Genomic DNA, 26,019 nt, shown 5'->3' with positions numbered 1-26,019 from the left:
CTTCTTCACTCTGTCTGATTGTTCCAGCTCCAATGTCCAACTCACTCCAGCTTCTCCCACAGACTAATCCACGATATAACTTCAGTCTCTTCCAAAAGGCATCACTCCAAACTCCAGCTGTTAACTGCCTGCTCCAACTGATCACAACTCCTTCTGACAAGTAACTGCTTCTGACTGCTTTCTTCAGCTCCAAAAATCATCTGACTTCTCTCTTCAGCTCCAAACACCATCTGACACACTCAATCAAATATATTTCTTTAGAATACTCTCCAGGCACTAGACTGGACCTGCAAAGAACTGTAACAGAGAGGGGTTCCGTTTTTTATTGGGATTGATTTCTGCTCGGTTTCCCCTTCTGTCTATTGAGAACCCTTAGGACTTAAGGGGTTGTCTCCCCTTTTTGTTTTCTCCTCTAATTGATACATGCTTGGTGTTGGACCCGGCTCTTTTGGCAGGTTCACCCCAAAACTATTTGCTTTTTCCTAGCCTGTTTCTGAAACCTGGTGTTCGTGATTTTAGGCCTCTGCGCACTTTTTCACTGTGGTACTGTGTAAGGTGCGTGAGCTCTCTGTATGTGTGGTGAGTGACCTGCCCTCCCATAGGATTGAATTGGGAATATGTATGCCCATGGTAGTTCCTTATGTTTGGGGAGTGCAGGGTCGAGTTTGGTATGTGCGAACTCGTGAGATTGAATGCTGTGCAATGATATATGCGGCATGATTGTGTCTAGTGTAGAAGTGCCACTTTTAGAAGTTGGCATATTTGTGTAATTTGTGTCTGGCGTGTGATTGGCTGGTGAGCCTGGCTCCAAGAGTCTGGGAGAGTCAGCCCCGGTGGTGAATGGAGTGATTAGCATATTGATGTGAGGAGAAGGGTGCACCTGGCCCTGAATAGGGCTGGGCTTTCCCCACACAATGCTGGCTCCACCCCCTGTGGTGCGTCTGATGTCCCTAACCTGGCCTGTGAAAGGAGTTCCCTATAACCAGTTGTAGCTGGTTCTCACATTGCCTGCACCCTGCTAGACAAAGGATTTTACAGTATAAAAAGGGGCTGTGTCCCCTTACAAAATGTTCATGTTTCTGACTTGAATCCTGCCAGGGGCGTGCTGCTGCTTGGACCCAGGGGAAGGCTTGCCTCCCTGGGCCCTGCCCAGCCCCTGGACTCCTGAAGGACCTTGTGGCTGGACCTTTTGCTTCTCTAAGCGCTTGGGAGCGCTGGATTTTCCTCAAGGCGCCTGGGAGCGCTATACTTTCCTTCTAAGCGCCTGGGAGCGCTTTCATGTCCTTTAGCGCTGGGAGCGCTCTAGTTATGCCCAATAGCGCGGGGAGCGCTTTATTTTCTCGATAGCGCAGGGAGCGCTTTATTTATCTTTTCGGCCGGTGCCCACCCGACATTTGCTGCTTTGTTCTCCCCGCCGGGCGCCGCCCTGCCTGCGACGACCCAGAAGTGTCTGCACGGCCGGCCAATCACGGCGCGGCCTGACGGGAAGGCCCGCCCGCCCGCCGCCAGCCGGAGGAAGAAGCAGCTGGTCTCTCGCGGCCCGGGGCTCCGGTGAGTCATGGAGAGCCCCGGGGCCGCCACCGAGGGGAGAGGACGCAGGGCGAGTGGTGCGGGGCTCCCATGCGATAGAGGGAGCCCCGGAAGTGCAGTGAAGGGCGACGCATTTGTCAGGGCAGGACTCCTGTGTGCTGGTGGTAGCCCCGCATGCGGTTGACTGTAAAGCCCCGGGTCCCAGGAGGGGGCCCGGGTGAAGAGGAGACTGTCGCGAGAGGTGCCGCTATCCCCGTGAAGAGAAGCCCCCCAGCGATCAGCCCGGTGAGTGAGGAAGGGCTGAGGGGGCTCCGTGGGGAATGTAGATGGCGCCTGATCAGGGCCCAGGGCGACGTGTGCTCCTGAGCGCCCCGTCCTGCAGTGGCCCGCTCCAACGTAACCAGTATTGATAAAAGGGCCCAGAGGGCTCCAGAGCTGGGGCATGTTTTTTTTCAGAGCCCCGTGGCTCCCACGATGGCCATTAGTTGTTGATTCCCCAGTGAGGGGCTCCATCGTCGTGAGGCAGCATATTTGTGTTGTTAGAGCCCACGAAGCTCTAAGGGGGCCATATTTGTTTTAAGGAGCTTGAGAGGCTCAAGGGCATGTTTGCCTTAAGGAGCTAGATGGCTCCCTCGCCCCCATTAATTCCCAGAGCCTGTGTAGCTCCTACATGTTGGCGCAGTGCTGTACCTAGGGCCAGTGAGGGCCCTGCCACAGTTTTACTCATGTCTCAGCTGCCCAGTAATTAGTGGGCAGCTGCACCGTTTCGGCGCAATGTGAGTGAGTCCCTGTGTGGGACAGAGATGGCACAGTGGTGCCAGGCCTTCTACAGCTGCGCAGCACTTAGTGCCAGCTGCAACGTTTAGGCCTTGTGACTGTTCCCAGCTGCCCAGCAATTAGTGGGCAGCTGCAACGTTTAGGTTTGTGCCGGTAGCGCACCCATGACTTGCGCTGCTTTGGCAGCACGCCCTGACATTCTGAACACAGGGCTTTTTGAGTCCCCTTGTTGGATGGCCAGTTGGCCAGGGGCTGGTATGTGATTTCTGCGCAATGTGATTTTTATGTTTTGATAGTAATTGCTAAGGTGATGTTTGCGCAATGTGATTATGAAGTTAGTTTACCTATGGAGGTTTATGCTAGTGAGAGTTTATTTTACTATGTGAGTTACGCCCCTAAGTGTGAGTTATGCTTAGGGGTAGAGTCTAATGTCTTTAGACTAGTGAGAGATTGCCTACTGTAGTTTTTACTGGTTAGGCCCAAATGTGAGTTATGCGTAATGTGCCATGCCATTATGCCTGTGACACCTCTCAATGTGATCTATGCATCATGTGTTTTCCTGTGACACCTCTGAATGTTTTTATGCATCATGTGTTTTTTCTTCGCTTACACCTCTGAATGTTTTAGGCATCATGTGTTTCTCCGGTACCTCTGAATGTGTTTTGATGCGTCATGTGCCTTGTTCCTTACACCGCTGAATGTATGTTTATACATCATGTGTCTTTCCTACACCTCTGAATGTTCTATGCATCATGTGTGAAACTTCTCATTGTTCTACGATCTACAAAGTGCTATTTCTAACAGTATTTCTAGTTCTAAAAGTGTTGATTCTGACAGTGGCCCATGTGGCTCTGTCCTGTAAATAATCCCTTGTGAATATTGCCCGTGCCAGTTTGCACAATGTACATGTGTGATTTCTATCTGATGTGTTTTGACAATACAAAAGTTATCTTTATATAACCTTGTGTGGAGTTCCTTTTGTGGTGTGCCTAGGATGTTGTTGCTGTTGTGTGCGTGCGCAAATGCTTTACACATTGCCTCCGGGATAAGCCTGTCTGCTCGTGCCAAGCTACCAAGGGGGTGAGCTGGGGTTATCTTGGCGTGTGACTCCCTTGCCCTGACTAGAATGGTGGTTTCTGCCTAGCTTTGGCGTCAGCCTTAGCCAACCAGAAATAGCTAGTTCTAACACTTGGGTATATACATTGGGAGCTGGGAAAGCTTGCAGGTGCACACACAAGAGCCAAAGGCCGGTGTGGTTGGTGGCGGGAAAGTGGTGCGGGGTCAGGAAGGGGATGGGGTGGGCCATGGGGGGAAGAGGGGGAGGAGAGTCTGGGTAACAGGGGTTTGGGTAGGTCACAGTAGGTGGAGCAGCAGGGTAGGGGCAGAAAAGGGTGTAGTCACGGTGAAGGTTGGAGGGAGAGAGGATCGGTACAACAGAGAAGCTGATGGATACCGCCGACCATATTCGTCGGGTGATAAAACTCTTTGACTCAGCTGATGATGCAAATGATCCCATGGTAGTGCCCCTGGTGAATGCCGAAAAAGCATTCACCATGGTCACGTGGGAATATCTATGGAAACTCATGGGCTCCTTTGGATTAGGGATATTTGATATTAACGCAGTGCAGGCACTGTGCTACAAACCTGTGGCCCGGCTACAAATGATGGGAGGTCAATCTGAGCCAATCCATATTGAAAGAGGAATGAGACATGGGTGCCCTTGCTCTCCCCTGCTATCCGCGTTCTATATTGACCCCTTCATTCATAGTCTAGAGGCTAATCCAGCATATCATAAGTAGGATGTCGCGACTCTGAGATAAAACTCTTAGCCTATGCCGACAACATTGCAGTAGAAGCTGCACATCTGGATGCCACCCTGCTGGTAGTGGAGGAGGATGCCTCCAACTTGGGCATTTTTTCAGGGGAACTCACTGAATAGCCATATGACGCAATTGGTGGTGAAGCTGTGAATTATCACTCAGGATTCGCAGGTGGTTGAGCAGGCGGTATGTCTAGATATTGGTATCTGTGCAAAACTTGATCAGTTGGCTAAGACCAATTTTTCCTCAATAATCAGAAAAGCAAAACACGATTGTGGGAGATGGAATAACCTTCATCTATCCATCGTGGTTGGTGCAATATTGTGAAAATGCTATTCCTGCCGAAGGTGCTATATCTCTTCCGCATTATCCCGTTAGTTTGAAAACTTATGGTTTAAAACAATGGGTGCTTTGGCCTCTAGATTTATATGGTCAAACTGCAAAACAAGTACAGTGACAAGGGAGCTTCTTCTCAGTTTTTAACGTGGAGACCAAGCTTTATGAGTGTAATGGAAGGAAGGCCAGGAGGAACGGAAAGAAAATCTGGGGGCCCCTTTCAGAAGGGACAAATTCCCACCAGCAGGCCAGTCTAAAAGTTGATTGAAGGGATGGACCCCTCGTAGGATATTGCTGGAAGGTTTACATAACCAGATATCTGTATGGTTAAAACAGTTTATACCTCAAGCAATTGCACTTTTATAGTATTTTAAAAGACATTTTAAGACATGGATATCAGTTTTTGATAACATGGGCATTGCACTTTTTGGCACTTGATGTTTGTCTCAGTATTTGTATGCCTATTAAGTTATGAATCCTGCATATATGTAATTTATCTTATCCAAAATGTCTCTGTCTGGGTTGCAGGCACTGAACTGTTCTTCTATGAACTGTTTAACATGATTTACTATTTGCTGTGTGACCTTTTAAGAACTTTAGAATTCATGCAAAGGCATGTATCTAGAACTTTAAGAATGTGGCGATGTTGAAGCCAGGTTTTGGTACTGTTTGTTATAACCCCCTGGGCATTTCACTCATTTGCATTTTCAGCTGTTATATTCAACATATATGAACTATGTACACCTGTGCTCTTTTTCGTACTAATTAATATTAAACATTAATTGATCTACTATCGTTATGGATGTTGATCTCTAATGAACTGTTGATTAAAATTTCTTTTTACTGTCTGTGCTCTCCTCCCCTGTATTTCCTTCCCCGATTATGTAAGCATGGAAATATTTTTTAAAAGCATCGAAAAAATATTTTTATAACAATAAAAAAAGTAAATCTATAAGGATTGTGAAGAAATGATAGTGTTCAGCTTTGTAACATTTTCTTACATTTATTTGTTTTTACTTTGATATCCCACGCAGGGTTCAAATCTGACCTTTTCGACTGTTGATCATGTTAGCCTTTCAGAAAGTGTTAAGAAACAAAATGTTCTAACTATTCGTATTGTAAGTGTTGATGAAGAAGCTTTGGATTACCTTAAGTGAGTATTTTTTCTTAGACCCTATAAATGTAGCATATGTTAAATGAGATGATGAATATTGTAATGACAGGTTTGCAGATCTAGATAGTGTTGGTGTTTTTTTACTGGCTCTCAACTCTACCCTTAACTAGAACTGGTTCTTATTGCCAACAGGTCCGACAGCAGAGAGAATGAAATCAGATAACTCATTGAAGTAAATAGCTTCAAACATATCAGTGTATGAATCTTTTGAGATATTTATGGACAGCCATCGAGGGTTGCTGGTGGACATGTTTCCTCTAAGGGAACTTGAAGCATCAGTTATTACATATTTGATTGTTGCTGGAGGTTTATAGTCGATGAGAAATTGGATAATGATGGTCTGTCATTTGCACAGGTGTTGAAAACTCCAGACGCAAAGCTGAGTCACAGAGCAGTGTGTCTCCTGGTGTTTATATCTGTCAGGTAATAGGGAGCCAGAGTTACAGTATCTGACTCGGAAGAAGAGGAAGAGTAGAGTAACTAGTAAAGTGGTTGCAGCTAGGAAGATGCCAGAAACAACCTAATGAACAACCAGTTTATAATTAGAATATTGGCTTCTAGATCCATGGCATTTCCCACCTGGTATGGTGCTTTTGACTATCTAGGGGAGGAAAGTTATGAACAATGAGACAAGCAGATGTATTACTTCTTCATACTAGGAAGACCAGAACTGATTTCCCAAAAAAAGCCAGTCTCTTAAACTTTTTTAACAAAGTGAAACACTAATTTCAATTGCTACAATTAAGGTTAAAAAAACTGGAAGTTGATGGCTTAGAGAATGGGGTACACTAAAGTAACCCATTCTGAGATTTTTTTAAAGCATATTTTATTAGCATTTATTAATCAGCATTGCATATACAATTTGCTACCCAGTCATTCAACATCTCAATGCCCTGCAGACTGTCCTACCCATCTGGGCATTTGGTCTCTTATTCACATCTCTTCTCGCTATGTGACTGCCTGTCGCACTATGCAGTTCTAGCTGTAATGGATTCTCATCAATGATAACATTCCAACAGTTCCCCTTCTACTATACCGCTGAGACTGTTACTGATGAATTCAAATGCTGTCTATGTTTCACATTTCTCTTCAGTACATAGGAGAATACAGTAGACTCCTTAACATGTAATTGCTAAAATACTTCAAAAAGGCATATTTCAACATTAATATTTGATTAAATGTGTAGGTACAAAAATACTATGTTGCATTGGCCTGGACAAGTGATTGAACAAATCTCTAGAGCCTTTATCTGAGGGTCGACCTCTATAGTGGCTATAATGTTTCCTGCAATTTCGGGCAGAGCCAAGCATTTTTCTTTGAATCATTTAAGATTATTTCCTTGTCCTGGTTCAGAAAAAGGCTTATAAGCAAGACCTGAGTAACAGTAAGCTCTTGTTATGATATACCTTAGTGTTCATACATTGATAACAATTTGCCATGATAATTAAATTAATTGGGCAGAAGAAAGTAACATCCTCTGTGTGGTGAATTAACTGCAAAAAGAACAATTGATGGACAGAATGCAGAACAATGTCATACATTCACCCCAGTACAGAGATCTGGGCCTAAATCCATAATTTTTTTCCTCGCCATTCTAGTTTATACCCAGCCATATGGAAAGCATTCTTGACCCTGTGCCCAATGGGAACAGTCCAGCTCGAACTGCCAGGCCAGGTCCTCCCTGGACTGAAAACATGCATCCTAGGACCGGTTTCGGCCCTTCAGCCCTCATCAGCCAGGATAGCTTGACTCCAGTGGCATGGAGCGCACATGACCCACGTCTGGGCATACCCATCCCACTTGGGGTGACAAATGCAAAAAGAACAATTGTTGGAGAGAATGCAGAACATTGTCATACATTCACCCCAGTACAGAGAACTGGGCCTAAATCCATCATTTTTTTGCTCACCTTGCCATTCCAGTTTGGACCCAGCCATATGCAAATCAGTCTTGACCCTGCGCCCAATGGGAAAAGTCCAGCCCAAACAGCCAGGCCAGGTTCTCCCTGTACTGGAAACAAGCATCCTAGGACCGGTTTCGGGCTTCCAGCCCTCATCAGCCGGGATAGCTTGACTCCAGTGTCATGGAGAGCACAGGACCAACGTCTGGGCATACCCATCTCACTCGAAGTGACAAATGCAAAAAGAACAATTGATGGACAGAATACAGAACATTGTCATACATTCACCCCAGTACAGAGATCTGGGCCTAAATCCATCATTTTTGTGCTCACCATGCCATTCTAGTTTGGACCCAGCCATATGCAAATCAGTCTTGACCCTGCGCCCAATGGGAACAGTCCAGTCCGAACTGCCGGGCCAGGTCCTCCCTAGACTGGAAACATGCATCCTAGGACTGGTTTCGGGCTTTCAGCCCTCATCAGCCAGGATAGCTTGACTCCAGTGGCATGGAGCGCACAGGACCCACGTCTGGGCATACCCGTCCCACTCGGGGTGACAAATGCAAAAAGAATAATTGATGGACAGAATGCAGAACAATGTCATACATTCACCTGACCTGGCAGTTCAGTCTGGACTGTTACCATGGGGCACAGGGTCAAGACTGATTTGCATATGGCTGGGTCCAAACTGGGGTGGCGTAGTGGGCAAAAGAACGATGGATTTAACCCTGATCCTTTGACTGGGGGAGAATGTTTGCATTGTCAGCATTCTGTCCATCATTTGTTTGCTGTAACACTTTTCCCCCTAAGTGAGATGGGTATGCCCAGACGTGGGTCCCTTGCTCACTGTGCCACTGGATTCATGCTAGCCTGGCTGATGAAGGGTGACATACCCTGAAACCGGTCCCAGAAATCTTGTTTCCGGTCCAGGGAGGACCTGGCCTGGCAGTTCGGTCTGGACTGTTCCCATGGGGCACAGAGTCAAGACTGATTTGCATATGGCTGGTTCCAAACTGGGGTGGCGTAGTGGGCAAAAGAACAGTGGATTTAACCCATATCTTTTGACTGGTGGAGAATGTTTGCATTGTCAGCATTCTATCCATTATTTGTTTGCTGTAACACTTTTTGCCCTAAGTGTGATCTACTGCAGGCAAGGAATGTGAGTGGGTCGCTGTATAGCGACTTTCACAATGTTGTTGATCATGTTGTAACAGGTGGTATGGCACTACTACACTGTGCATCAAATGAGTCACCAGCATCATTTGAAAACATACACCCTATAGGCAAAGATGACACAAAGGGGTGCACCTGTTTGGCCCATTCATAATATTATTGAGCTTGTAGCCTGGCACATTGACAAAGGGCTAATTGATCATAACAGGATCTCTGGGTAGGGGTGTTATAAGGCATGCTCACAATTGTTCGGTATTGGGGAGTTGAGTTGTGTTTTGATGGTGGACTGTAGAATAGGCAGTTACATTTCACCCAAAGTAGCCTGTTGTTCGTCAGTGACTTAATATTCAGGCTCACTTGTATGGACTTACAACGCAGGTAAACACTGATCTAACAAATGCACAGATCAACCATATAACTTTTAATCGCTGCAAAACAAACTGTGGCTTCCCCCAGTAATTAGTACTTTACCTTCTTTTATTGAATACCTGCGTACTACCGCGACTTGAGTGATCGAAGCATCTGCTTTTTCCGTGATTATGTAGGCTGCTGATACCCAAACATTCTTCCAAATTGATAGTGAAATCCAAATTGTGAATCTATTTGTTTCTACCAGGCTGGACTATTGAAATGCGATATACCCAGGTCTTCCACAGAAATTGCTTAGGAAATTACAACTAGTCCAGGATGCTGCAGTTCGGCTGATTTAGAATTTGAAACAAACAGCTTCGGTAGATTTGAAGAAACTTCACTGGTTGCCAGTAGCAGAGAGAGTGAAATTTAAGATGCTTTTCCTTGTCCATAACATTTTTATGACTGTTAAACAAGATCATGTTGTTTCATATCACCCACAGAGAATGTTACTACAGACTGGGCTGGGGCTTTTAGGTGTTGCTACCTTTGTACGGGCTACCTTAGGAGGCAAATCTTTTTCAGTCCTGGCGCCCAAATTGTGAGCTTTCAATCCAATTTAGTGAATACGCTAATCTGTTAAAATTCAGAAGGGCTATCTAAGCCTGTTTATTTAGGTAAGTGGATAAATATTTTGCAGTTGGTGACAATGTACATTTATTTGGTGTGCACATCAGTCAATTTTTGACAAGTGCTGTGATACATTTCGGTGACTCAGCACTTAAACTTTTAAAAAAAGGTTTAAAAAAATAACGTCTAATTATGCCTGATTGGTAGGAACCCAAGGTCCATATGCTCTCTTAGGTCCACAAACCATTTCTGAACCCAGAAAGCTGTCCTGGTGGCTTTTCTTTAGTCTATTAAAATACTGATGACAAGACTATTATGAACGTCCTAAGATTGCGTAACTACAGCTACTGGTAACTTTGGTATGTTAGAATTCATGCTGATAAGTTTGAGGATGTATGTTATTTAATGAAGCTACTGTAATCAATGCCACAGAAAGTGTCTTTATCAAGAGCGATTTGCACACAATCACTTTCTGGACGTATGCCTGTCAACTGATCAGATATTTAGTAAATGAACAAATCACATTATCTGTCATTCACTGTATGATTCAACTGCAGCATTATATAAAGTTGAGACTGTTAGAATCCGAGTCACAGGCCAAATGTAACTAAGTGCTGTGGGTTGATTTAAAAGTAGAGCTCTCTTTTAGAGTTCCGTGCGTATTGAATATTCACCTAGGGTTTTAGAAGTAGAATAGGTATCAGTAGTGATGTTAGCAAGCAAGCTTGATTTTATCTGTTTAATTGTGCAAGTGCTTATATTTATAGGTTATGTTGGGAAACTACTAAGAGCCTGAATTCTGATTTGCCATCCTGATCAAGTAGAGCAAACTCAGTAATGTTTTCTTTGGTCCATCTATCATGAGTCTAGTCTCTGTCCTAAATCCTTACCAACCAAGTCAAATCATCGAACCTCAGTTTGGTGAAACAATGACGCTCCACTGGGACTGGTTGGGAATGTGGTATCCAATGCCCCCAGCTGAATGCCCAAAGCTTGATAATGGTAAGTTTAGGGATTTCGGTAAGGCACATTGCATATCCCCTGTTATCTAGAACAGGCATATTTAACATCTTGAATCGCTGGTAATGTGCTTTAAGGGTGCTTTTAGATAGTTCATCTATGTTGCAAAGCAGTTTACAAAGGATTATCAAGCAGAACCTATGCTGGGAATTCTACATGAGGTAGAACAATCTACCTGCCCATTTCCAAAACCCTAACAGGCGCTACATCTAATCACCAGGCCATAAATCGGAACCATGTTTGCCTTCTTGAATCATTGATCCTTTTGAAGAGTATCCTTTCTACATGATGTTCTGAACAGGCTGAGTCTAAACATTCCACAAAGCTCCTTGGGATACTGATTTCTTCTCTTGTACTTGTTGCCAAGCAGCAAGTCCAGCTTCAGCAAAAGTTCACAAAAGGTTGCTTTCAGAAAACCATCTCTGCAGGTACTACACCAGTTGTAAGAAGAATTTCAGCAGTGAAAAATAAATGTGCTAAAGATCTACTTAATTTTCCTGCAAACTGAAGATTCTGTGGAGTTTAAGACTACAAAAGCTGGCACCAGAATCGCAAATGTTTTATTAAAAATCTGCAAGTGTGACAATTGTGTGAAAAAAGCACATTTGCACATGTGCTAATTCACAAAAATAATACGTGAATATTCAACATGTATTGGGTAAGTGCCATTTGGATTGCACACCTAAGTGTAGCTCCAGCGCAAAATGTGCTGCCTTCTATTTGTGTAAAGGATGTAGTATGAGCAGATCTTAGAACATCTTTCATTGACTGTAGATTGCATACTGACCTGTGCTCACCTACTGTTCCCATTTCCTGAAACTATGTCTCCAACTTGCATTGCAGGCCTCTGCATAACACTAATTTCAGTTTTACCATTATTTGTTTTAATCTTCATTTCATTTCATTAAATTTTCCAGATGGCCGGTACAAACCTTGTCTTGCAAATGGCCCTAAAAAACGCAAAACCGGCAGCAGGGCTGAAAATGTCAAAATCAAATTTTTTGCTTTTGATGTTCATTCCTATAGCAAGTTATCAGTGTATTGCAAGCCACTGCGAACATCAATGTCCTCAACTTTATAAATCTGGATACAATAATTAGTAGCATGTAAACCATTCATCCTCTACCATATTAAGGTTCAAATGTGCCTCCCTGCCAATTCGGGGTCCTTCATTCCGCATTTCAGGTATTTCTACCTTTAAGGTCGATTTGGTTGCACTAAGGCCCTATGTGGTTGACTCTACCATTGTGAGATTTACCAACTCCTGCAATACGTCCACCCTTATCGTTCGATCATGAGCCCTTCCTTCCTCCTGAGTCTTGTCTCTGAATATCTGTTCTGACATGTGCCTAATCCTTTAATTTTTCCGAACCGGACGCCACTTGGAATACCTTAGGGAGACACCTATATCCACCTACTTGATCTATCAACAATTTGCTACATTGTAGGGAATACGCGATTTATGTCTTTTACTTATCAAGCCCTGAAAAAGTCCCAAGGGGGACGAAACGCATCAGCAGTCTTGTAAATAGCGTGATGTGTTTTTACGAAATTTGTCAAGAAATAAAAGAATAAAAGCAATCGTTGTCTGAAATCAAATTACATCTACTACTGTACTTTATAATTCCATATTTGTGTTTGAACTTTAGACACTAATAGCTGCTACTACACACCTATTTTGTTGTTTCTAGAGTGCAAGACCATTTCTGTAGTAGGGGATCTCTGTGTATAGTCATAATCTAGTGAATAGTCCCGCTCATGTGCGGGGACCCGGGAGCAATCAAAAATAATCTCTTAAGCTTTCTTTTTGTGCAGTCCTGCATCAACACTTAAGAGAGAATTTAGAGACAAATAATGCAGCCTATACCTGCTAGGCTACACTGTCCAGTACTTCAACTAGATATTCCACCACTACCATATTCAGCACAGCCTGCCAAGTTTCCTTCATAGAGAAACTTCCCCTTTTACCAAGAAAGCCTCTGGAATGATAGAGAGGAAGGGGTGGTCAGACAAGCCCCATAGGCTGCCATTATGTGGGTCAAAAAGGGATACCGTGCCTTTCAGAAAACTTTCTAGAACTCTCAGTATCCCAGAATGCACAGCAGGTCCCCTCCACTTTCAGTTCTTTAGCAGGACCCTAGGGCATTGAGCTCTCCTTTTTTAGGGTTTATTTAATTATTTTTGCCCTTTTAAAGTGTTAGTGTGTTCACTCGACGTGTTTTTGTGCCTTCTTTAATTACTGGTGCTTTTCTGGTAATTCTGAGCCCTCATTTATCAAATATGCCTGCCCTTATTTGATAAATGCCCTGAGTGCTCTAGGAAGAAGGCCAAGTCTGATCCACACAAGGTGTGTATCCTGTGTCTCCCTTCTGCACATGTTCCTGAGGAGTGTGAGATCTGCCAGACTTTCTCCTCCAGGACCCTGAAGGAAAGACAGAAGATCAGGCTCCAAGGACTGGAGCAAAGAAGACAGAAAGGTCAAGGTGGGTCTGGGCATGCTGGAACTGCTTCATATGCCCGTGCTGATGCCTCTGGGGGGCTCCCCAGTGAGAAGTTGGCCAGAAAACGCCACTGGTCTCCGTCGACATCGATAGCCTCGACGTCGGTGTCAAGAGGAATGACCACGGTCTGTTCCCCGTCTCCCCAAGGCTCTGGGTCGAAGTGGCGTCGACGTTCGACGTCGAGGGGACTGACGACGAGACCTCCGTCGAGGTCGACGTCAAATGCAGATTCATTGTCGTCGTCGAGTCATCGACGTCGAGAGAGGTCACAGCGGCGGCGGCGCTCGCCGTCGAGGCGACAACGCCGGTCGACGTCGATTCGACGTCCAAGAAGTGATTGTCGACGTCGAGAAGATCATCGACGTCAAGACGTAGAGCTTCGAAGTTGCGACGATCTTCGACGTCAGGAAGGAGAACTCCGATGTCGAGACCTAGATCATCGACGTCGAGACGCCGATCATATGCGCCGCAAAGGCGTTCCTCGACGCTGAAGAGGCGCTCGGAGCCTAATAGGAAGGCATCGTCCTCCAGGAGACATTCTGACACCAGAAGCTCCTCCAGGGGTACGGCGGCGACGTCGTTCACAGACAGGGGGCCCAACCTCTCGGTCTCTCCAGTCAGGTCAGGCGAGGAAGAAGAGGAGAGTGGAGAAATCTCCAGGCTCTGTCTACTCTGTGGTATACTCGCCCCCTAAACCGAGGTCGCCTTCACCACCGCCTCCGTTGCCAAAGGATTCGCCCCCTCAGATTCCGACGCCACCTCCGACGCCACCGCCACCTCCTCCTCATCATCATAGTCTTCCACCGACTCCGCCTCCGCCACCTCAGTACGCAAGAAAGACAAGAACGAGTTCAGGCCCATTCTGGATTTGCGACAAGCAAACAATTTGATTCGCAGGGAAAGGTTTTGCATCAGATTTACCCTCAACTGCAAAGGGGAGACTGGCTGTGTGCGATAGACCCGTGGTTCCCAAACTGTGTGCCGCAGCACCCCGGTGCGCCATTATGAGGTGCCAGGGGCGCCGCACTCACGTTGTGGGAAAGTGAAGTTTATTGAACAGCTGCCCAGTGCAGCCCTCAGTGGCATCCTCCCCGCAACAACTGCCAGCAATGCAAATCCTAACACTAAATGTTCCCATATGTCCAGCGAGCGCGAGTTAATCTTTAACACTCACTCCGTGGAGCCCGCCTTTTTACAGAACAATTATTATTCAAACGCCATCCCGATCTTCGCACAACCTCGGTTTTACATACGGGTGTAAAACGGAGGTTGTGCGAAGATCGGGATGGCATTTGATTAATAAAACGGTGTTGGATTAAGCCCTGATCTCTTGACTGGGTGAGAGTATTCTGCTTAATTCAGAAACTCTGTCCATCACCACCCCCTGTTGTTTAATTATTTTGTCCACCATAAGCGTGGAAGGGTATACTCAGACGTGAGTCCCTTGCTCATTGCACCATCAGGATTCAAGCAAGTCGGGCCGAAGACGGCTGAAATGCCAGAAACCGGTCCCCGGAAGCTTGTTTCCTTCCCAGTGAAAGAATTGGCTTGGTAGTTTGGTCTGCCCTGTTCCCATGATGCACTGGGCCAGGGACAGACTAATCTGCATATAGCCAGGTTCTGAGCTGGGATGGTGCAGTGAGCTAAAAAACGGTGTTGGATTAAGCCCTGATCTTTTGACTGGGTGAGAGTATTCTGCTTAATTCAGAAACTGTCCATCACCACCCCCTGTTGTTTAATGCTTCTGTATTTCAGGCACTGACTTTGCCACCTATTTAGGCCAGGGGTTGAAAAGGCAGTGGCAGGGGTTGCAAAGGGCAAGACAGGGCTCGCAGCTACGGCTTCTGGTGACCCCTAAATGACATCCAAGGCATCATGATGCTTTTATTATCCTTTTACATAGTCCGAAATTTCTTGATGGTGAATGTAAATTCAACTTGAAAGACAGGTCTCTCTTCTATTTCTATGCTAATACATTTTTTCCATACTCTCAATATGTTGCATCTGGGACTGTCGGTCCCTTCAAGTTGTTTCATTTCATTGTTGTGTTGTTTGAGCCTTTGAATTCTGTTTGACAACTAAAATCTGACAGTTCACCTCTACCTCTATCATCAAGTGTCCTGAGGAGTTTGTAATGGGTGTTGTTTTACATCTTTAACTGGTGGAAGTTGTGAGGCTTCAAAAACTCAACTTTTAGGCCTGGGTGCAATAGGAGTCTGTAGCTTTTAAATAAATAATGAAAGGCGAGTGCCTCCTTCTGATTCAGCTCCATGTGCAAACTGTTAGCAGAGCTGCCTCATACACACCCCCCTAACTCATTTTACTCGGGTAGGACCAGACGAGCTTTTAGGTGCCTCAATGTCTGAAAATGACTGCACCTGAAGAAAGGGGGTGTGGATACAAAGGCTAGTATCATGACTGGTATAAAAAAAGAAACTTGACTGAATTTACACGCTAAAAATGTAACTAATCATATATAAGAGTTCTGAAAGATGTAAACAATGGTCCATCGTCTGGCCCTTACTTCAAGGACATGGCTGCAGGCTGGAGAGTGTACGTGAACGGTGGTCCAGCGCGTTAGATTTATGGCTTGCTAATTAGGGGTGACAAGGTGAAAAAGAGAAAAAAACATCTTAATTCCAGTAGTACGGGCGTCACAGTCAGTTGTCACTCGGAGCCAGGGATCTATCCCATTAACATTCCCCCTACTCTGGGATACAGGCCATTTTACCAAAGGATGCTCACTCATTCCAAAGATGCCTTCTTGGTCGTGAGCTAGAAGAAGACACCTGCCACAAGCCTGCCACTATTATTTTTTTATTTTGTTACAAATATGATTATAATACCTTAATTGCATCCTAATTACCTTAGGAAACTGACAGGAAGTACTCCCGAGGTCGTGCTTACACCCCCCCTCCCCCTCCCGCCCACCGGTAAAATAAATGGTGGGGAGCCACGGCCAACTGCCAAGTAGGTCAAGGGAGCCACGGGTCAAAAAAGTTTGAGAACCACTGCGATAGACCTACAGGATGCATACTTCCATGTGCCCATTGCACAGAAACATCGGAAGTTCCTGCGATTCCAAGTCAGTGCCAATCACTACCAATACACAGTACTACCGTTCGGGCTGAAGTCTGCGCCCAGGACCTTTTCAAAATGCATGGCAGTGGTAGCGGCACACCTGAGAAAGAACAAGGTGTTTGTCTACCCGTACCTGGATGATTGGTTGATCAAGGCATCCTCCTTCTCGGAAGCTCAAGGACACTTCCAGAAGACGTCCGTTCTCTTGAACAAGCTGGGGTTGCACAGCAACATGTCCAAGTCTGTCCCAACTCCGGTCCAGTGCCTACAGTACTTGGGAGCCTCTATCAATACGCTGTCAGCAAGCGTGTCTCCTTCGGAGGAGAGACGGTTATCACTCCTTCGGAAGGCTCAGGCTCTTATGACAGTTCCATCTACAACAGTGAGGACGGTGTCTTCTCTACTGGGGTCGATGGCCTCTTGTATCTTCCTCACGCCACACGCACGGCTACACATGAGACCACTGCAGGAGTGTCTGGAGGATCAGTGGGACCAGAGGCGAGGGAACTGGGATGACAAGATACGACTGTCTCTGCATACTCTACAGTTTCTGAAATGGTGGTGTTCAGCGGAGAACCTCCTCAAAGGGGTTCCCTTCCACAAGGACATTCCCACTCAGACCATCGTGACGGATGCTTCTCTCCAGGGCTGGGGAGCGCATTCCGGAGAGTTACAGATACAAGGACAGTGGTCTCCGACGGAGTCCACGTATCATATCAATTTCCTGGAACTCAGAGCTGTTCACTTGGCACTGAAGGCCTTTCAACCGTCTTTTCAGACCAACTCTCTGCTTGTACAGACAGACAATACGACCACGATGTATTACCTCAACAAGCAGGGGGGTCCGAGATCGCACACACTGTCGTAGCAGGCGCAGGCGATCTGGCACAGGCTGCTAGCCAGAGGACTGACGATAACGGCTACCCATCTGCCAGGTGTGCAGAATGTTCAGGCGGACGCACTGAGCAGACTGATTCAGGAAAACCACGAATGGGTCATAAATGACGAAGTACTCGGAGACGTCTTCGCCAGGTGGGGCACTCCAGACGTGGATCTGTTCGCCACCGCCGAAAACCGCTAATGCCCAGACTTCGCATCCAGGTATAATCAGCAGGGAACGCTGGGGAATGCGCTTTGGATCAACTGGTCGAACAGCTTTCTGTACGCTTTTCCACCCATTCCCCTGATTCCGGCGGTGCTCATCAAGCTGTTCCAGTCCAGGGCGCGGATGATCCTAATTGCCCCGGAATGGCCCAGACAGTGGTGGTTCATGGACCTGCTTCACCGGTCTCTCCTTCCGCACATACGGCTGCCGTGTGGGCCGGACCTTCTCACGAAATTCGGTGGGCAAATGGTACACCGTCTTTGAGTTTGGCAGCATGACTCCTGAGATAGTGCAATATGGCCATTTGAATCTTCCCGCAGATTGTATGGACATACTGAAGGAGGCTAAGAGACCTTCCACTAGGACTTCCTATGCTTGCAAGTGGAAGAGATTCTGCATCTGGTGCAAGTCCAAGAACTATGATCCGACGACATGTAAGGAAGATGTCATCCTTCCATACCTTTTGCATTTGGCGCAGTCGGGCCTTCATTTTCAATCCATTAAGGTCTATCTAGATGCTCTGACTGCCTACAGGAAAAGCCCTTCGCAGACTTCCTTTTTCCAGATTCCAGTGATAAAGGATTTTTTGGAAGGCTTGAAGAAAGTGTTTCCTCCTGTTAGTCTTCCTTCCCCTTCATGGGAATTGAATGTGGTGCTGTCCAGACTGATGAAGGAACCTTTTGAACCTATTCATAAGGCTTCGCTACAGCACCTGTCCTGGAAGGCGGCGTTCCTCGTGGCCATTACATCAGCCCGCAGGGTGAGTGAAATTCAGGCATTGTGTTGCCAAGAACCTTATACTGTATTTCATGCTGCTAAGGTTGTGATGCGTACTCACCCTAAATTTCTTCCTAAGATTATTTCTGATTTCCATGTTAACCAGACTATAACTTTGCCTACTTTTTTTCAGAATCCTTCCACTCCAGCGGAAAGAGCTCTTCATTCCCTGGATGTCCGAAGGGTGTTGAAATTCTATTTGGATAAAACCAAGGCTATTCGTAGGTCAGACCAATTGTTTATCAACTATGGCTCAGTCAGGACTGGTCTTGCTTCCTCTAAACAGTCCATCTCTAGGTGGATTGTGTCCTGTATCCAGTTATGTTACCAAACGGCTAACAGAACCTTAGGAGGTAAGCCTAAGGCTCATTCCACCAGGGGCAAAGCGGCTACGACAGCTTTGCTCCGTAATGTTCCCATTCCAGAGATCTGCAGGGCTGCTACTTGGAAGTCAGTCCATACTATTGCTAAGCATTACTGTCTGGACTCTGATGCCAGGGCAGATGCTCAGGTTGGGCAGGCTTCGTTGCGAAATCTGTTCGCACAGTAGTCGTGTTGTTTTTTCTTTTTCTCCACCACCGCTTTGGAGTTGGGGATGGGCTTTCCATTCTATTCACTAGATTATGACTATACACAGAGATCCCCTACTACAGAAGGAGTAGTTTCTTACCTGTAACTCCAGTTCTGTAGTAGGGGTATCTCTGTTCTAGTCATAAGCGCCCGCCCTCCTCCCCGGTGGAGAAAGATGTTCATGTACTGAATGCTACAGGTCTAGCTTTATACGCCTCCAAGAAGAACTGAAAGTGGAGGGGACCTGCTATGCATTCTGGGATACTGAGAGTTCTAGAAAGTTTTCTTAAAGGCACAGTATCCCTTTTTGAGCCACATAATGGCAGCCTATAGGGCTTGTCTGTCCACCCCTTCCTCTCTATCATTCCAGAGGCTTTCTTGGTAAAAGGGGAAGTTTCTCTATGAAGGAAACTTGGCAGGCAGTGCTGAATGTGGTAGTGGTGGAATATCTAGTTGAAGTACTGGACAGTGTAGCCTAGCAGGTATAGGCTGCATTATTTGTCTTTAAATTCTCTCTTAAGTGTTTATGCAGGACTGCACAAAAAGACAGCTTAAGAGATTATTTTTGATTGCTCCGGGGTCCCCGCACATGAGCGGGACTATTCACTAGATTATGACTATAACAGAGATACCCCTACTTCAGAACTGGAGTTACAGGTAAGAAACTACCCCTTCTGGTTCAAAAATTGTGACGGGTGGGTGTACCCACCCTCTTCGGGATGTATGAGGGTCGCGTCTTGGGTTCTTTGCACCTAAGCTTAATTCCAACACTGTAGCTACAACAAGTCACTGTAACTGGTGTTGGACTTTGTTGCCTTGACCTACTATTTTGTGATTATGTGCCTAATCCATGCCTGTACAGTGGGTCCATTATTGGACAATCATTGTATTGCAGTTTTTCTGTTTGCCAGCAACAACTTCAGTGCAGCAAATTGAAGGGGGCGGGGATAACATCCAAGATGCAGTCCCTGACTGATGTCTCTATTTATAATGCCTGACACCTCCCTCACTCTCTGAACTATTTCCCTCCACCATGGTGTAGCCCCAAATGATGTCCAGAAACCACTAACCCAAATTGTGGACATACTTTGGGCCTAGCCATATAACTTTTGGGAAGCCTTGTTGGTGTGAAATAGGTGCAGTGCAGTATGTAGAAATGTGTAAGTTTGAACTAAACATTGCTATACACCTCTCATACCTGTGCACAGGCTCTGCTCCAGTCCCCTTGTGATAAGGGGTCTGGCAGGTCTTCTGTTCTCTTAGATTGTGCCGGAAAAGCAAGGTTTCCCATGCCCTTCTTTAAGGCTCTGTTAGACATGTCAGCCTTAGGGTGGTCTTCCCCCCCAACATTTTGCCTTCCTCCTCCATTTTTGCTGGCCTTCAGAGCCTGAGCACTTTACCACTGCTTACCAGTGCTAAAAGTACATGTAATCTCTCCTGAAAACAAGGTAAAATTGGCTTGTCCCTAATTGCTATATTTAATTTACTTATAAGTCTCTAGTAAATTGGCATTACTTGTGTCCAGGGCCTGTAAATTAAATGCTACTAAGGGATCAGCAGCATTCATTGTGACTCCCACTTAAGTAGCCCTTTAAATATGTCTCATGCCTGCCATTGCAGAGTCTGTGTGTGCAGCTTTAAACTACCATTTCAAACTGGCAAAATAAATCTTTTTGCCAGGCCCAAAGCTTCCTTTTAATACAAATGTCACCCCTAGGGTAGACCCTGAATAGCCCAGATGTCAGAGTGCAATGTATATAAAAAGTAGGACATGTACTTTTGCTTGACATTTCCTGGTAGTGAAAAACTCATTTTTTTTGCACTGTATTAAGGCCTATCTCTCACATAGGACCACCTTGGAGTTGTGTTATTCCAATTTATAAGCGTAATATCCAATTGTGAAGAGATAACGAGTTCATGTCTGGTGTCTCCGGAATCCAAATTTAAAATCCTAACTAATGGTGTAGTCAGATTACAATTCTTTAGATGCCACTTTTTGAAAGTTCAGGTAAAGATGCCCTCAAGGCATTCTTTTTGAGATCTGAGCTTTCTGTAATTTCAAAACATGAATTAAATAATCCCAAATAGTGGCCTATTCACAACCAATGTCAAAAATAAATTAATAAATTATGCAGCGAATCAAATGCAAAAAAAGTCAACAGAGATATACAATTCAACACAGGTGTATACTTAATCAGGTGTAAATTTACATAAAAGACTGTATTCTAAAAAGGGTACAGATTACAAATCACATGAGCAAAAGTGACTGAGCTGGACACTCTTTTATAGTTGCATCTAGCTATCTCAGACTGCTTTATTCTGTCCACTCATAAGATGGCAGAACTCTTCTCTTGCGGTGTGGAACTCGTCGCCCAACTTAGAAGTATGGTTACCTGAGGGCTACACACCCATGAAAAAAAAGTTTGGCCGGTGTGTCCCCCTCCCTGTCTGTCTACTAAGACAAAAGAGCAACCCCTCTTGAGTATGGTTACTATTTGTCCTTTAAAGGCTGCCCTTTGAAGCTTGCCTTTTGGACTAGCACCCAGTGTTGCTTTTCTTCCAGGAGGAGGTAACACCTTCTCCAGAGGCATGCCTCTTTTGTTACCTGCCCTGGGAGCCGTTGACATGTCTTCCAAGGTGGACAAAATGCTGTCTCATGACCAGCATCTGCAAGTGGCCGCTCAAAAAACTTGAGCAAAAGAGTGGCAACTTTCTAAAAGTTGCATGTGGTAACAAGTTACCTTAATTTGGACTCTAGCATCAATATGGGCTAAATGTACCAACTTTAGTAGTCCCATTCAGAAGTTAGCACAGCTGAGTTGTCAGTACTGGGCAAAGGGACTACCAGTTTCTCTCACAGTAAAAATGACAACTCCGAGTTTTTACTGTCAGAACATGTAACACACATGTTCTTATATTTAATACGCTGCACCCCGCCTTAGGACTTGATAGGCCTGCTGAACAGGTGGCTTACATACATTAAATAAAAAAGGTAGTTTGGGCTTTGCTGCTGTTTTAAACGGCAAATTTGAGTTAGCAGTTGTACTGGTCTACCAGTCTGCATTGGCTAGGAGACACTTTTTGCCTTGTCCTACTCAGGATGACATCTGTACTGCAGTCCCTGAGGGGAAACCTTAACTTACAGGCCCTGGGTAATCCTGGTACTATTTATCAGGAAATTATGAATATGTTAGCCTATGACAATAGAGTATAGGACAAACAAACATAGGTTTAAGGTTCAGAGCACTGGCACTCTCTGATTAGCAGGCCTAATTGCACTCTGAGTCGAGAAACCAGTAGCATCAGTCCAAAACTTTAGGAGTGACCTTACAAAAAGAGGCATTTCCTTACAGTAGGCAACTGTTCATGCTAGACTGGGTGAAAGTTGAAACTTAAGGCAGACCGTGATGGAGCACTGGATAGCTAAAGGGACCAGGCTCGACCCTGTTGGAAGTTTTACTTTCTCTGAAATTGAAGTAAAAAATCCTTAGCGTGGCAAGGCAGCAGGCTGTGGCCTAGATGGTCCCATAAGACTAAGTCCCTGTAAAGCTGCTGAAGGGGAGAAAATCAAAATTCATGCCCAAAGAACATCCCTTGCTGTTCAGATATTTTTGCCACCTTGTCCCGGTGAAGATTTCTATCTTCGGACGTAGCCACTTTTTCGGAGCTCTGATTCCTACAGATGGGCAAGGCTGCAAGTTGTAGCCGAACAGGGCTTCACTAGGACAGGTACCCTTTGCATGACATCCCCTAGAAAGGATTTGCTGCAGTGGAAAAACTCAGAGTACCTGACTGCTTGGCCCAGCTGCAAGCAAACCTTTGTCGAATTGCAAGTATGTCCCTGCCCTCTGGATGTCTTTGAAGCTAAAAGTTTCTAAGTTGCAGATTTCTCAGGATGTTAGAAAGAGTACACTTTGACACAAGCGAAAGTCCCAGGATCTCAGGAATAGCACTTGGAGGGCAACACTCTGCCATCAGAGTTTAGAGCAGCTCTATTTAAAACTGGCTGTCTTGACTCTTCAGAAAAAGGGCTTCTAGTAGCTTGTTGTTTCCCTGTAGCTTAACAGGAGGTCAGCTAACTGTCCCTTGCAGTCGTCTTCTTTGTCCTAGGTACAAGTGGGAGCAGGGCCAGCCCTTGGAGTCTCTCTCCACAGGTTCAACTGCAGACCCAGTTCTTCTTCTGTCTTCCACAAGTCCAGACGTGTTCTGAAGGGGGTACTGAGGGTTCTAAATGTATGTCCAGTGCCAGCCTGTGAGTGGGGTATACTCTTGACCACTCCATAACCAATGGGGAAAAAGATCCCAGGGGTGCCCTGTGGCATTGTTAACATAGTAATTTAATACCCATCCTGACCATTAGATTTGTTTTTAAATTACTATTAGTTTGAGTCATTGAATCATAGTTCTAGCTATTATCCAGTATTAGGGTATCTTTCATAAGTTCACATGCCTGAATCATTCCCCGTCGTCGGGATGGGAGTCCCCGGTACATAAGTAAAGTAATGTCCCATTAGACATAGAGAGTAATAGGCCTAAGGCCTCACATTAGAAACATATCCAGGTCCTTTTGTAATAAGGACCAAACTGTTAGAGAACAGCCAATCAGCTATCACCACCCTCTGGAACCTTCCTGGAAGGAGGTCTAGTCCCTCAGATTTTCTACCGCACGTCGTGCTCCACTGAGCTCTGCTCAGGTTTTCCTTGTTTCTTGGATTCTTCAGGATTATCTTTGTCTGAGTGAAGTCCTATCTGTCTTCATGTCAGACACTCCTAAAATAGGCCTTTTTAGGCCCTGTGGTACCTGCAAAAAGAAGAGGTTACATATCGATGACCAGCATAAGGACTGCCTTTACTGCCTTTATCCAGACCAATCACCTAAGGACTGCAAGGTATGTCGTACCCTTTCTACTAAAACACTTAAAGACCGTGAGGGAAGGCTTTAATCTTGGCTGCAGAGACTTAAGGACAAAGAAGACCTCTTGTCCTCTGAGGAGAGTGAGAACTCATCAAAATCCTCCTCTAAAACGGTCCAGGTCCTTCTTCGCAGCACCCTCAAAAGAAGACTCAGAAAAAGTCTTCAGAGGCTTCAAAACCTAGGAATTTACCAACCAGGGAGTCTCCTCTCCTTTAAGGTTCGCAGAAACCAGCTTCTAGCCCTCTGACTCCTCCGCCGAGGATAATACACTCTTTTAAAAAGCCTTCTTCAGCCCTGTTGACTACCATCTCGTTGATCGCCTCAACGACGACTAGATCTCCTTGTACAGCTATTGGGAGTGACGTCGTCGACAACCGTTTCTACAATCTCGGTCTCGTCGGCATCCATCTTGTCGATGTCATAGTCGACGACACATACCCCTCTGTCGTCAACGTTCAAAATTAAGATCAAGAAATCGTTGTCAACATCAAAGATAGCACTCGACGACGAGCACAGCGACGAGTGGTTCGTCATCGCTGATACGCACATCGACGAAGACTATACCGTCGTCGACGACATCGTCGACAAGTTTCCTCATTTGATTCTTCGTTGACAACGAATATACCGACGATGGCCTCGTCGACGACGCCTAAAGCAAAGGTGCAAATAACATATTTTCAACAGAAATTTACAAAGCAAAGGCTGTTGCCTTCCCTTACATCACCCAGCAGGGTCCAATCATTACTTCCATCTCATCTTTTGGACGAGGATGAGGATTCGGACCAGGACAGCATGTTTAGGGCTGCAAGAAGTCCCTCTGAACTTAATGTCAAATATCAGGAGGATTCTGAGACGAAGAAGATATGGAGAACAGACATATAATCAGGACGAAAGCCATCATCAGCAGCCACAGATGGTTTGTCTTCCTTCAGCCCTGGTCTCTGACCTGCAATTTATGATTTCAGACTACAAAAAGAGGTTCCCTACCTCTGCCCAGTCTCCTGCTCCAGTTCTCTCTCCACCTCCGAGGGCGCAAGTTCTACCACCACCTCCACCGCCTCTTACCATTGACTTATCTGTGTCACCTCCCCCCTCTACAGATGATGAGGAGGAGGAACAACAAGAGGAAGGGGAAATTCAGGATACTCAGTCACATCATGACGAATGGGACGACTGTTATCCCTCTTCCAGCATCATCGTTGCCTCCTCAAGTGGACTCGCCTCCAGAAGATATCGGAGGCTTCCATAATCTCCTGGAAAGAGCGGCAAGGTGCTTCCAACTTCATATGCCTTCTCACCAACAGGACTGTTTCCTTTATGACTTCAAGGAACCTTTCAAGAAGTCGGTAAGATCTATGCCTATCATAGATTATATCTGGTATCAATGCATCAAAATAATGCAAAATCCTTCCACAGTACCCCCAGTCTTGCTAAAACTGGACAAGAAATATAGAGCTCCAGACAATGCTCCAGCCTGCCTTATAGACCATCCCAAGCCTGATTCAGTGATTACTCAGGCAGCTCAGCGGAGGTCAAAAAACCCTTCTGCTCCACTTTCAGCTCCTCCGGATAAAGAGGGCAGATGCTTAGACAATATTGGAAAATGTTTTTCTTTCATATCGGCATTAACGGTGCGAGCGTCTAACTCGTTGGCGTAATTGGGGCGCTACAACAGGCAGATGTGGTCAGACATTGCACCTTATCTAGAGACCCTGCCGCAAGAGTCTAAAGAGGAGGCAAGGAAAGTACTATTAGAGGGCAGAAGATCAGCTTCAGAAATTATCGATTGTTGCGATGGACAACGCATCTACTGGTTTCCGCCAACTGGTAGAGGTGGCGGTCCTACGACGCCAGGGTTGGCTTAAGGCAACAACATTCCGGCCTGAGATCCAGACAAAAATTCTGGACATGCCCTATGATGGTCAACTCCTCTTTGGCACTCATATTGATGAAGCCCTTCAAGGAATAAAGAAGGATACAGACACAGCCAGAGCTTTGGGTACCCTTCAATATAAAAGTACCCCTTTTCGAGGCTCATGGGGTAGAGGGCAATATTGCAACAGAGGAGGCTACCAGCAGTATAGATCTTCTTACTCCTCCTCAAACCAACAATACAGGCTACAATTTCAGCAGAGGCAACAAGCACAGACTTCATACAACAAGTCTTCCTTTCGTGGAAGAGCCGGACGACAGAAGGATTCCACCCAACGCCAATGACTTCTCTCTACTGCCAATCTTCATTTCCTCTCCGCCTTCCAAAGTAGAGGGAAAAGTATCCCACTATCTACAGAATTGGAAACAAATAACAACAGACCGTTGAGTTCTCCAACTAGTGCCATTTGGACATTCGCTGGAGTTT

General features: G+C 45.6%; 1 protein-coding gene across 2 annotated transcripts in view; it reads left to right on the top strand.

Moving 5' to 3' along the window:
* CAPS2 (calcyphosine 2) overlaps positions 1-26,019 on the top strand; it is a 780,299-nt gene that overhangs the window by 476,294 nt on the left and 277,986 nt on the right. For both annotated transcript variants that reach the window (XM_086918127.1, XM_086918122.1), the window contains exon 14: positions 5,498-5,616. In XM_086918127.1, coding sequence (XP_086774253.1) covers positions 5,498-5,616 — 119 coding nt within the window. The remainder of the gene's footprint in view (positions 1-5,497; positions 5,617-26,019) is intronic.

This window comes from Lissotriton vulgaris, chromosome 1_1 (assembly GCF_964263255.1).
Source record: "Lissotriton vulgaris chromosome 1_1, aLisVul1.2, whole genome shotgun sequence".
Taxonomy (NCBI): Eukaryota; Metazoa; Chordata; class Amphibia; order Caudata; family Salamandridae; genus Lissotriton; species Lissotriton vulgaris.
This window is presented reverse-complemented; position numbering and strand designations above follow the sequence as displayed.